At 38.8% G+C, this 14,671-nt stretch overlaps 1 protein-coding gene across 1 annotated transcript in view; it reads left to right on the top strand.

The window, feature by feature from the left end:
• Positions 1–9,307: 9,307 nt before the first annotated feature.
• LOC149282205 (nucleotidyltransferase MB21D2) overlaps positions 9,308–14,671 on the top strand; it is a 51,068-nt gene continuing 45,704 nt past the window's right edge. The window contains exon 1 of the mRNA XM_089498535.1: positions 9,308–9,512. Within this exon, the coding sequence (XP_089354661.1) occupies positions 9,308–9,512 (205 nt within the window). The remainder of the gene's footprint in view (positions 9,513–14,671) is intronic.

A 14,671-nucleotide genomic window follows, 5' to 3' on the forward strand; every position in this document is an offset into this window, starting at 1 on the left:
TATCCGGTAGATGGACATGAAATGCCAGGGCACTTGTCTTCCACAGTCCGTCCCAGAAATAATGTACATGCCCCTGCTATACCCAATGGTTAAAGTTGCTTGAATAAGCTTTGATTTATTCTGATTACGTAAAAAGATTTTATGTTTAAAAAATATCTAGTTTATAATTCTGTTCAGCATAAATACTGTATATAACTACTAATTAATTCAGAAGGCATAGCGATACCTTTTTTGAAAGCTGTCCATTTGTCAAACATTGTATAATTATAAGAAATATATATATATATATATATATATATATATATATATATATATATATATACCTGGCAGATCATGTTTATTTATACCATAAACTTTCTTGTAAACAGTGCTTGCTCTAACATTATACAGTTACATTCTTATTGTTAGTGTAATATAATTTGTTCTAAGCATACAGTTCAATTATAAAATGTATTACAAAGTTAATATAATTAATTCCAGTGTCATTTAAATTAACAGGGCAGTCATGCTCAAATTTATTTAAGGATCAATGAAGCAAACTATTAGGCAAATTTAATATCCGGTAGTTTACTGTGCATCTCTCAATTCCTTCGCAAGTTATTATGAGCTTTGTTCCCCATTAAGATCAACAGGTGCTGAATTCACTAGTGCAACTTGTGTGAACTTGTAATGCCTAGGTTGCCATTAGTTGCTCCCTTCCACCAAGCTGTTAGGGGATAAGGATGGCAATGGGAAGCTGTTAGGGGACAAAGTTGGCACTGGGAAGCTGTTTTCGGGACAATGTAGGCACTGGGTAGCTTTGGACACGGTTGGCACTAGGAAGCTGTTGAGAGGCAAGATTTGTATTGGGAAGCTGTTTTTCGGATAATGTTGACACTGATAAGCTGTTAGGTGACAAGGTTGCCACTGTGAAGCTGTTTTTAGGACAAGGTTGGCACTGGGAAGCTATTTTTCGGGAGATTGTTGGCAATGGGAAGCTCTTTTTTTAATAGGAAGCTGTTAGGGGTCAAGGTTGGCACTGGGGAATTGTTTTTGTGACCAAGTTTTGTGAAGCTGTTTTCTGGGACAAGGTTGGCAATGGGACCCTGTTTTATGAAACAAGGTTGGAAATGGGAAGAGAGTATGTGATCATGGATGTCTAATTATGTGTGTGAGCATGGATATCTAATTGTGTGTGTGAGCGAGCATTGAAGTGTAGGTGTTTGTGCGTGAGCATGGATCTGTAATTGTGTGTGAGTGAGCATGGGTCTGTAATTGTGTGTGAGTGAGCATGGATGTGTATTTGTGTGTGTGATAGCATGGTTGGGTAATTGTGTGTGTGAGCATGGATGTGTAATTGTTTGTATGAGCATGGGTGTCTAATTATGTAAGCGAGCATGGATGTATATTTGTGTGTGAGATCATGGATGTCTAATTGTGTGTGTGAGCATGAATGTGGGGTGAGATGGAGTGTGTGTTAGAATGAATAGGCAAATGTGTGTAGTGAGTTTGAGTAAGTGTGTGTAATTTGTGTAAGCATGTTTACATATGTGTGCCAGAGTGTATGTTGGAGGGGGGGCAATGATGGCAAAGGCAAGCAAATTGAGGGCAATGATGGCAAAGACCATCTGTTTAGGGCAAAGATGACACAGATAAGCTGTTTGGGGGCACTGACAAGTTGGGGCAAAGATGGCACAAGCATGCTATTTGGGAGTTAAGATGGCACTGATAAGCTGTTTGAACTTTCTTGAACTGCTTTATTGAGAAATGTCCTTGTTTTTTGAAAGAAAAGCTAATTTTGTCCATTAAAATAACATTAAATGGATCAGAAATATTCTGTAAATGTTGTTAATTACTATTGTAGCTGGAAATGGCTGATTTTTAATGGAATATCTTCATAGGGATACAGAAGCCATTTACCACTCCTGTGCTCCAATGACACGTTGTGTTCACTAATCCACATTTAAATGTAAAATGCTAATTGATCATTTTCCAATTATGATTCAGCCAGAAATGTCCTTGTTTTCAGTAGTATATATATTTGCTTAGTTGATCTATGTGAATACTGGGGGTTGTTCTTTTTTCAGCAAATTTTCACAAGATTTCAAGATTTGTATTAACCTGGGTGTTAAAAACCAGATGTAATGGAAACCTATCTGCGGGTAGCTATTTAAACTACCAAATGGATGTTTTCATTTCAAGATACTGGCATTCTTAATGAACCATTTTAGAGGTAAATATATTGGTAAATATTGTGTAGTGATTATGCGTTGTGAAAACAAATTCCAGAGAGTAACTATTGCATGTGGCCATTCATACACGGGGTCATTTGTGGCTTAGGTATTATACTTTCCCAATGAATAAATGCACAGGTAGCAAAGATATTGACAGTTCTTCAAATTGACTGAGATTACTTGACACAATGTATAAAAGGTCACATGGAAAAACATATATCTATATTTGGTTTTGAAGTAAATATATTTGTACTGGAGGTTTCCTATTTCAGCTAGATATAATGTATATAGAAACCCAAGGTACATTTAGTCAAATGTCCATCACACAGCCTGTTGATGTTAATGTTCCAGGCATTCCCATTTCTGACCCATGTAATCAATATCTTGTTTCTGTTCTCTATTTCCGCTTCAATTACCTAAGTCATTCTGCTTCTGTGGGTATTGTTCATTGCTATCAGTGTGGCTGCTTTTGCATTTGTGTACATCTTTCTTGGCCAAGAATCTATTATTTGCTTCTTTGTATATGTGTCTTGTCTAATGTTGATCTGTTTGCTTTGGTCTGCGTGCAGCCCATCTGCATTACTCCCCTAACTCTATCTTAAAAGTGCTGTTTCACCTAAGGGACCTCTTACAATACCCTCAGATACGTGCTGAATCATGTAGACAGAAATAAAAACCTGTTATTTTGGTTTTCTCCTTAATGTTTATTAAAATACAGATGCCTAGAAACAATGCATTATGTCACAGCAGGAAACTTAAAAAAATATTTATGTGGAACAGCACCTTTTTTATTTTTATTTTATGCTGTTAGGTTAGTCCTGTATTTTTGTTTGCACCTCAATTTAATTTCCTACCAATTTTGAATTAATCTCAACATCCGTCTACCACACACTCATACTAACCACTCGAAAGTTTCATATTCACTCCTGTGTTTTGGATCATGAGCATACCTGTGAACGCTCCGGGAAGCACCGCTTCTCCAGGTCATCACAGAGAAACTCTGGGTCGTGGGAGAAGCATTGCTGCTCCCCAATAAAAGTCCTCTCCAGCCACACCAATGTTTCTCCATGTTGGGCCAAAGCTACAAACTAAGCGAGAGGATTGTCGCGTAAAGCAATTCCCCACCCCACAAAACTGCATAAAATTAACCCAGCTAACAGACTGTCCACACTTAACCAAGTACCCATCAGATAAGGCGATATAAACAGAAATCTTTTCATATGTATGTCTGTAGCTGTAGCTTCCTAGCTGGGCATCCTCACACATTGAATCTGTTACTTACTCACTGTGACAAAAGGAGCTTCTTACTGTCTGATCCTGCCATGCACCAACCAAGTGAACCCCAATCTGGGCACCCATATCATCCAGCATAGAAAATACTATATTCGTGCTGACACATACCTAAATTACACTACAGTAAGTAAGCAGCTAATGAGGACCCCTTGCCCCAATTGCCCCAATGTTAACCAGCCCCTTGTAGTCCTAACCAGTATTAGCCATAGCCAGCCGCTGTTGACTTACCCATTTTCACCATTGTACTGTTCAAAATGTTTTTAATATCACTGTGCTTATTTATTGTTAGAAGAAGAGGGCTACTGCAATGTGAATCCTGGGATCTATAGGATAAACGCCAACATATTACTACCTTATTGGCGCTTTGCTAATCTCCACCAAAATATTGCACAAATCTATCGGCAAGTAAACATTTATTTGTACTGGCACTATTATTGTAATGCAACTCCCAGGTATTTGATTTATATTCCTAGGTAAGTGTGAAGAGCTGGAGACCCAATTTACTGAAATTGAATAAAAAAAGCAGCAGTAAAATGTATGGTAATAAATTCAATATCTAAATTATAAGTGTGTGCTGCGTCCCAAGATATGCTTTCTTGGATTAGGCTGTGATTGGCTGTGTGTCATTAAACAGAGACTCATGGATGATGGACTAGGTACACTTAGAGGGAAATGGCAGCTATACAATAAGATGAACGGTGCTGCTGTCAGACTCCAGACACTCCGTTTTGATGATTTCATTAGTTGCATGATCCTTTTGAAGCAAATGTCATGGGGTAAGGCATATGAATCCACGCAGAGTTTTCAACGCTGCAGCACATGAGCTGTGTGTGATATGGCTTCTGAATCTGCTTGTGCTACATAATCACCACCATGCAGTGTTTATACATTTAAATGATATGCAAAGACATCCACACAAATAAACAATTAGCCTTTTAAGTAGTTGAAACCCAACACATGACCAAAACCTGGGAAGAGAGCCAGAACAGGATGCTGGAGCAGGAAGCCACGATTAGTTCATATTCCTGTAAATTCTGAAGAACTGGTATATGTGCCAATATATATTATACACACACACATGTGTACATTTACACTTGTTGTGCTTTGTAGCCCTTATATGGTACAAAAGTAAAAAGTGGTTTTGTTGAAGAGGCGTTGGCATTCAATGGACCAGAAAGTTTGAAGGAAGAGAATTGAGAAGATGTAGAATTAGAGAATGCGGGGCAGAGCTACACCACTACTTCCACCCCTTCATCCCCCAACGAATGTATTTATTTGATACAAACCATTGTACTTTAAAAATAATGCAAAAAAAATAAATTCTCAAAATGTCAGGACATACTGCAGAGTCTATCTACTATCTGTATGTAGGAGTTGTATAACCATCCTTATATGCCCAATCAGTGCTTATTCTTTCTATAGTGCACTATATTTATTTATGTAGCACCAGCAGATTCCGTAGCGCTGCTACAGTAGGAGGACGCAATCAAAAAATAGACATAATGGTACAAGATGACCATGGTCTTTTGAGCTTACAATCTATGTACTTGTTCCATAAAATACTTCATTTCCCCGTGCTTTCAGGGAGAATATGGAAATTTTGTTAAATACATAAATAATATATGTTAACAGGGGTGATATTGGCTTCGAACAATAGCCTTTTATGAAGGCAAAGATAAAGAATAAACACCATAGGGGAATAATCAACAAATAATAAAAAAAAAACCTCCATGCCAATAACACAGCAAGGGATCGGGGCAAAAGTTCAGTATGACAAAGGACTTATAGTACAATATTAAATATAATTGTATATATAATAATTGTATATATATATATATATATAATACAATATAATATTAAGACTAAAAAAGGATATATATATATATATATATATATATAATTGTATTCCTACTGATGGAGATATTAATAGGCGTTGTAGATTTGGAATGCCAGACCCTGAATTTAATACTGAGAGTGAAACAATGACCCTTTTATTTAACGTGTAAATAGGCAAAGAGATTTACAGCGGCCCTTTTGTTTTCTGATCCGGCGGGAGGCGGAGTCAGTACACAGAGCTCGCACACCTGCTGGCTTCATGCAGTGCAGGCAACCCTGGATGTTGATGGTTCCCAAAGAGGGCTACTTGGGCTATTAGGTCTAAACAGCCCAGACCCCTGGCTAGATCAACGAGAATTTAATTGTGATTTAACTATATAAAGAATCCACGTGTTTAGCTGTATGGTCGAGCTTTTGATTATGCTTTTACATTTTCTCTAGACAGACATGTGTAATGAACCAATGTTAGCTATAAATAATTACACTTAGTTTTCGCACTGAATAAAGTTAGCAATTAAATGTGTCAATTAAAAGCTATCTGCAATGTAATACATCAACATTAAAACATAATTTAAATAAAATTATATACGCGTCCTCACACAAGATCTGCTTTGGCTTACAATTAAAATCAGCTGAATTTGTCACAGTTTTGCATATCAGATGATGCGTAAATATACATTGCCACAGGTTATCGCTCACATGTTTCAGATTAAAAACACCATAGATAATGAGCAGCAGCTATTGCTTCGTATTTTTGATCAAATCAAAGCCAAAAATAGTTGAAATACAGTGTTTTAGGGATGTAGAACACAATGATACTGCTCATCAAACATTCAGTGAAGAGGGAGAGTTCGGAGAAGGAAAGGGTGACAAAAGCATTTTGGATTTTGGAGAATTGTAGACAGCATGATAAATACTTTGTCACTATAGCAGATTTTGCTTTGGATCAGTTAGTTTAGCCCACACACATTGTATAATATATATATATATATATATACGGCCTCCACCAGGGGGAATGCTTGGAGTTAGGACCCTGGCTCCCTCATGGAACAGCAGAGGCCCTCTGTGACCAACTTTCTTGATTATCGCAGGCGCAATGAGCCATGTCATCAGCTGACAATTCTTCTACGTTCACACTGACATCACATGCATTGCTTCTTGATGTTAATCCCTGCTTGTCACGCAGCAATGGGAGGTTTTGGCATGGGAAGGATGGGCACATGGCGGTGGGCACTGGGGAGATGGAGACAGAAGTGTATGGACACTGGGGGAAGGCAGGCAGAGGTTTATAAAAACGGGGCAAGGACATTAAGGCGGGGAGGAAGAGGATAGGGGGTGTAGACACTAGGGCTGGTGAGGCAGAGGTGTATGGACACTGGGGAACGGGAGGAAGGCAAATGAATAAGGCCACTGCAGGGAGGGAGGCAAAGGGGTATGAAAACAGGGGTGTGGACACAAAGGTGGGGAGGTAGAAGACAGGGGCTATAGAAAGGTGGGGAGGCAGAAGTGTATGGACACTAAGGTGAGTGAGGCAGAGCGGTACGAACACTGTTGGGAATGGGGGTAGAGGGGTACAGAGGTGGGGGGAGATGGGCACTGAAGGGAGTAGGAAGCAGAGGGTATGGACACTGAAGGGAGGGAGAGTGATAGGAGACATCATCATTGTCATCATCATTATATACCATTAGTTCATTGTTAAGGTAGATAGGAAACCCAGCCAGACAGACTGGAGAGGAGAGGTAGGGACAGTGGAGGGACAGGAAAATTGAAACAGAACTGGGAAAAAGAAGTGGGTTTATAGAACATGGAGTGTGGTTGTAATGCTGATTGGGGGCCATGCACATATATCCTTTCTGGGCCCCAAAATGCCTGATGGTGGCTATATATATATATATATATATATATAGTAAGCATCGTTTAATGCACGATGCGCTGCGCAGAACGTCTTCTCCTCGCGTGGCAGCCTGGGCGCGTTTTTCCCGGGAGCTGACACCAATTACAACGGCGGCCAGCAGTGACAGATATTTGATCCTCATGGGTGAGCTCTCACTCTTTAAAAAAAAAAATATATTATTATATTATTTCTATACATTGAGTTGGGTTAATTCCAGGCTGAGCTTGGACATAATATAGTTTGATTTCCCCATTCTTTTCACCCCGCAATGGTATTTCATAAACTTTTGCATACAGACAAGGTACTGTTGCATATAAATTCTCATTTCCTGATGAGTTTAATTTTAGTTTTAACTTTCATGACATAACATAATGGATGTGGGCCGGTTTTTGCAGCACTTTTATTTCCGGGGGGGGGAAACATTTCACACTTCCCCCCATGCAGGACATTGTCTTGGGCCGGCCCTGCAGGGCCCTCCTCACCTGTTGTTTCTGTAAGTCAAATTGTTATGTTATATACAACTTGTTATGTTCTGTCTGCCCATTGTACAGTGCTACGGAACTTGATGGTGCTATATAAAACAATAACTATAAATAATATAATATAATAATATAATATATATGCACTATATGGCAACAATGCTATTTTTAAAAGCTGCTAGTAATAGACTTCTATGGGAATTCCACTTTAATAAAACTACTCCAGTGGAGTAGATTTTCCCATTTACAACATACTGAAGAATCAATGGATAAAACTTACTTGACATATGATGGGTGTAAAAACTACCTGTAATCGAAGAATACAGAGCAGTATGAGCTAAACTAGTCCCCTGTGGACATTACAAACGTATTCACTTCAATGGGCCATATCTATATAGATCGGTTAATGTAGACCAATGGGCAGAAACGATTGATCGCTGTGGAGGCTGTCCACATTCACAACATTGCCTTAAATCACCTAGTTTTATATATATAAGTTAGTGTTGGGTATGTACTTGTTCCCCCCCCCCCCCAAATTGACTAGAGCCATGTTTCTGGTGTCCCCCTCTTCTAAATGGTCTTACTAGTTAACATAAGAAAGAATCCCATGATGGAACCCCATCATGGCACCATACGCATATATATATATATATATATATATATATATATATATATATATAGTAGAAAGGGGCCTACAAGGCATAGGCAAACGTTAAAGGGACATGACCAAAGCAGTGTCACAAAGAAGGCCTTAAACGAACAGTCATATGTAATTTGTGTGGGTTTAGATTATTTATTGTTTTATATAGCGCCATCATATTCCGTAGTGCCGTACAATGGGTAAACAGGACATAAGTAGTATATAAAATAACACTGACTTACAGCAACAGCAGGTAAGGAAGGCCCTGCTCAAAGGAGCTTACACTCTAGAGGATGGGTTTCTTCCATGTCTATAGCTCCTTGCGGTGTGAGTATGGGTTTTACACACAGCATTTGATCGCATAAATATTACCTTTTGTGTTTCTGTAACAATTTTCCATTGAATTTGAAAGGAATTGTGTCAAAATAAAAACAGGCAAATACACACGATAAGTTGAAGTTACAAATTCTACTACTTAACACCACTACCTAAGAAACCCGTCAGAGACAGATAGAATATACATACATATATATATATACATACATATACATATATATATAATAAAATATATATTTTATTTCCATATAAACTATTGGCCCCGTTTGTAACAGATATTTTGAAGGTATGTGAGGTCTGCAGCCAGACACAGTGGCTTGGAATGGGGATTTTAAGCCCCCTGTGGCACAGGAGGAGTTAAGTGCTGCTGTGGCTGTGCAGATTTTTGAATGCTCTCCCAGCTGCTCGGTGTCACATTGTTTCCACTTTGTGCGGAGGGAGAGTGAGAAGCCGCTGAGCTCCGGGGACCTGCTGCACTAGCGCGCACACACTCACGCACACACACGCTCTCACTCACACATACATACACACACAGCCATCTCCTGCTATCCCAGGGAGGGGAAGGAAGGAGTTAGGGCCGATCTCGCATAATCCTGTTGCCTGTGGAACCGTGAAGATGGCGGCTCCCATCCCTACCAAGCCTAGCTGTGTAGGGGGAGGCAGCAAACCTGCTCCCCCCGAGCTGGATTTTAGATCTGGAGCCCGGATAGAGGAATTAAACAAACTCATCGTGGAATTCAGCAAGCATGATCAGAGGGAATACGATGACCAGAGAGCCCTGGAGATCCACACCGCTAAAGATTTCATCTTCTCCATGCTAGGTAATAGGCTGTGCCTGGGCTCAGCTCTCCCTGATTGTAAGCTAAAATATCACACAATATGCACATAATGATCGGAGCGCTTTAACTCCACCATTTATATGTAAAACAAGAGCTGTATGTTTCTAGCTAATCACATGCGCGATCGAACGGCTTAACACTAGTAGGAATGTTTCCTATCTTCCCATGTCATGTACATGTATGCAGATTCAGATCAAGTATGTCTTGCATCATTCAAGGATTACATGTTACAACCCCAGCTGCTCACCTCATTCTACATACACGATTTATTAAATATAAGGGCATTCACCTCATGTACACAGTAAGTGCAACATACATGCATTGTATGTTTGTGTGTGTGTGTATATATATATATATATATATATATATATATATTAGTGTGTGTGGTGTAGTGTTGATCACTACACTAAACATGTATCTGAGCAGACACACATTTTTGTAAGTAGCATAGGTGGTTATATAGAATTACTTTTTAAGAATTATAATATAACTGCATATAATGGCGGTGACCACCTGCCACTGGATAGTGTCAAAAACCTTTTTTTGTTTGCGGGGTAAATCATTGACTGGTTGCTGCTGGGTGCCCAGTGCCACATATGAGATTGCATGTATGTGCAAATGCTCTTCTGGTTCATTGGGGTATCTGGATGATTAAGAGGTGGTGTTGTTCAGCTGTATGTGGAAACGCTCTCCATATACATTAAGAAATATTTATTTCTTAAGTTTCTGGATTAAACATAAAAATTATTTGTCCCCAGGGCTGTTGACTTATCTTAGAATGAATGCATTTTCCTGCTGATGAGCCCAAATATTAGCTGCCAGGGCTCTAGCAAAATACCCCCTTCCTGTACATAATGGCACACAGAGCTTGTAGTCACATTAGTTTCCACTTGTAACTATCTGCATATTGCTTCATTGTATAATAACTAACCTGAGGCCAAGGTGTGGCATATTTACACATGGTGTTAGATCATCAGAGATACTCCTTCCCTTGGGGCTATTTGGACGTGAGTTCACAATCATAGTGTGTTTTTTGTTTTTTTTTAATTAATCTGCTATGAACATTAAGTTCTACAATAACTTCTTTCACAGTTCATTTCAGTGGTATTGAGTTATTGACAGCAATTATGCTTATCCCAGCCAAACCTCACACCTTGTTACTTCAAATCCTCATGTATAGTCTAGTATGTAATGTGCATTAACATCACTGGAGTTATATATTTAAGAACAAATTCTGGTGCAAAATAGTGCATGTGGGCTATTCGGCAGAATACATTCTGTTGGTTGCTATTGTGCACCATAATATATATATATATAAACTCTAATGTATTGGTTTATTATACTTATACTGATCATGGCACAAATCTCTGTCCTACTGCTTTTATCAATCGGGAATTTACATATTGGAATTATACATTTTTAATACCGTATTTGGTGTTGTATGTAAAACTCTAATAAACTCAACAATACATCTTTATAATAATGTATAAAAATACCCATTTTGCCAGTAGGACATTCTAGGCTACTGCCTGGGACCCCTGTCCATGTTTGAGTTTTGTCAGGGGCCACAGCAACCATTACAGGGTTTGTGGAGAGGCCTCTGCATTGTATATTACAGTATGATGGGATGTCCTGATTTACCACCCTGCCTGAAGCCCCATGGTATCCATCTCTGATGTTATATTACAAATCAGAAGCTGTAGCCTTGATATCTAATTAATCTCATATGAACATAACACATATACCATCACCATTAATTGTTTGAGATTAAATAATGTCCTCGTTTTTAGAGGCAGGTTTAATGGCATGGCAAATGTATATACAATTGTAGTTGTCCTCAAATGGTTTTACATTTTATGACACTTGATGATCAAGTTTTTATTGCCCCAATAACCCTGTGTTTTAGGTTATTTCAGTTTTCAAACCCAGTTTCTCCAAAATGTAAACCATAGGTCTCTTGCTGTGTCCCTGTTCATTTCGTTACCATGGTTGTTGGGCTAATATTTCCTCTATAATATATTTTATTCAAATGCTGTCAATATAACATAACATACACTGCCAAGAAAAATCCCTACTTCTCTCATATTTATTTGTTTATTTAAATATCCACTATTCAGATAGGTCATTCTGCAACACTGCTGAGTATACTAGTTCGTAATTCACTGTCAACACAATTAGAATGTCTATCAGCTTTCTCATAGGAGATGGCAGGGTTTGTGCGGATGTGATTTGGAAGATCTTTTAACCTTCTGTTCTGTTACAAATAATCAACGCCTGCGCTTGCTCTTCAACAAAATCAGAGTTGTCTTCTTTGACATACACCCAGGCAGCAAAAAGACATGAGGTTGTAAGGGACATTAAGCATAAATACTTATACATATATACACATACCAAATAACCACACATTGATAAATAAACACAAACACCATGCTTGGATGAAACAGGCCGTGGCTTTTATTTAGTTTATCAAACCTACATACTTCCAATGTAACGAAATAACTTTGCAACCATTGTAACATAAACATAACAAGCCCTTGGCACAAGCCCAGGGCATCCGACTAAATTCACATAATCTTGCCAGCCGGCATAACTAAACAATATAATATAGGGTGGGTGGGAGGGCGCATCTTCATGAATTCCTCCATGGAGTCTTCAGCTTACCAACCTCGCCACTGCTCACCAGACTCAAAGGTCAGTGTAGTATCGGCTCAGCGGTTCGCCAGGTAAGTGAACAATCCCCTCAAAAATGGCCCTATTTATAGGCGATTTTCCCGCCCTTTGCGCAGCGCAAAGCGCCCGCGAGGCAGGCACGCGGCAGCACGAGACCCATAAAAAACGCGGCAATGCGCTAGCGCATGCGCAAACGCGCAAAAATTTACATGAGCTTCACACTTTTTTTTATATATATATATATACAAACACCTGACCTTTCCCTGACCCCACAGCCTATCCCTATCCCTAACACTAATAACCTGACCTTTATTTGCCCCCACAACCTCATGTCACCCTGCCCTATGGTTGCAGGCTTTATCAGATTGGTAAAAAAAATATTGTCACGATTTGGCCAGTGTTGTAAATTCTACACCGGATGATTGTGTTTTTGGTTCTAATACTTATTTTCAGAGACAACCTGGCAAGGGTCACAGTAGAAGGACATCAATGTGCTTTCTTACAAGTCACCTATAGATTCATGGGTGCTCCATAGCATTTGTCACACCACAGTGCTTATAGGACATCAGTGAGGACCTCCGAAGCACTGCAAGAAGAGAAGGCTCAACTTTGGGTGACCTGCTGCCATTTGTTACCCTAATAGGACTGTAGTTACCCATTTAAAGACAAAATATTTAATATCATTTTTAGATGCTTGATCACTTTATTACAGAGTGATCAGCAGTCTATGTACAGTAGCCTTTACCATAAATAGTTATTTTTCCTCCTTTATTATTATTATGTTTTATATAGCGCCATCCAATTCTGTAGCGCTGTACAATGGGTACATTTAAAACTAAGGGTTGGCCTAGGTTTAAATGGCCATATCTTAGTGCAGATCCATAGATTTAATGTAAAAAAATCATAAACTAAAAAAGTGTATATACGTGATCCAGTTTTAACCCTACCATGTCCATGGCATCTGAAATCAGGACAAGTACCTAAATAAATCTATTTTTTTCATCTGCACTGGCTAGGCATAACTTGTTTAGTAAACACTGTAAAACTTTTTTTAAAATATTGTATTACTGTATACTTGAATATAGATGCTAAAAACCCTTTAGGGCAAAAAAAAAAAAATTACCCTTAGTCCTTAAGCGGTTAATTACTTCTCTGCCAGATGAGTATGGAAGTTACTCATCCATGGAAGAACATATCCATTTTCTGGCATACTGAAACTACGGTACTATGTTTCCTGTAATGTTATTTGTGGGTTACGTTATATTAATTATGCTGTTTTCTAAAGAGGAACTACATGTCTGTCATGTTTTGCATGATATAATTTCTAAAACAGGTTAAAAAATATTTAAAAAAATTGCCCAATCTCTAAAATGTTCCCCAAAAAGTCTATTTTTTTGCACATCAATACATTTGTTGCAAGAGCAATCTGAACTAGTGGCAAGTGGCAGAAACCTCTTCCAAAACGATGTAAGGAATGTGTCTCTTTACTTAGCTATTAAACTAGCTGTGACTTGTTTTGAATGGGTAAAAGTAAATGTTTAATTGGAATTCTGTTTTGTTGGAGAGCTTCGCATACCCCGCTATGGATTGCAGTGAAACTGATTAGCACAGGAAAGTGAATAGACAGCTCTCCATCTGTTGCAGAATGTTAACTCCCATGATGCTCAGCTGGATATTACTGTCAGGGGATCACGGGAGATGTAGTTCCACAAGCCCTTGGAAAATGCCTGTCGGCTGTTTTATGCTTAGCGTTGAACATTTGTCTGAAATATGCCTGCAGGGAATATATGCAACCGACTAATCTGTGCTGCCCTTCATATGTAAAGTATGAATGTGTGACAGGAACACATTTACATGCGTGGAAGCTGTTCCATCCATGAGGTCCTTCCATCCATGACTTTGTGTAATGGTTCTGTTAATCCTTTATGTTCTCTGGTGCTCCCAGTGTAATGCATAGTGAAGGATATTGTAATTCCCAAGTGATGCCCATCTGGTCAAGTAAGTATCACTTTTGTGTCTTATACTCCGATTACTTATCCGTTTGGCATTAAATGGGTTTTGCAACTTAAATGGGTTTTAAATGCACTTTAATGCATACGATAGCTGAGAGGCCCATTTAAAATACCACAAAGTATTATCGTGCATGGGGGGTTCTGGTTTTCACACCCTGGTGTAATTGCCTAAGTAGTGCAGCAAACTTTATTAATAGGAATTAATTCACTGCTTTCTTTCTGTTTGCTCTCTACTTTACTATAACTGGAAGCCCTTGATGATGGTGAAGCGGTAACGAGAATAGTAGCCCAATCAGCTTGGACAAGTCAGGGGTCCGGCACAAAGTAGTTCTGCATCTATGGACAGTCACACGTGGATATAGGTATCTGCTGTTGCGTAAGGTCACCTAAACTTAAACAAATAAGCTCAGGCTTTCATTATTACTGACGTTTGAAAATGAGACTTCTGTATTATTTAAC

Source organism: Sceloporus occidentalis, unplaced genomic scaffold, assembly GCF_023333645.1.
Source record: "Sceloporus occidentalis isolate IW3139 unplaced genomic scaffold, rSceOcc1.0.p SCAF_121, whole genome shotgun sequence".
Lineage (NCBI taxonomy): Eukaryota > Metazoa > Chordata > Lepidosauria > Squamata > Phrynosomatidae > Sceloporus > Sceloporus occidentalis.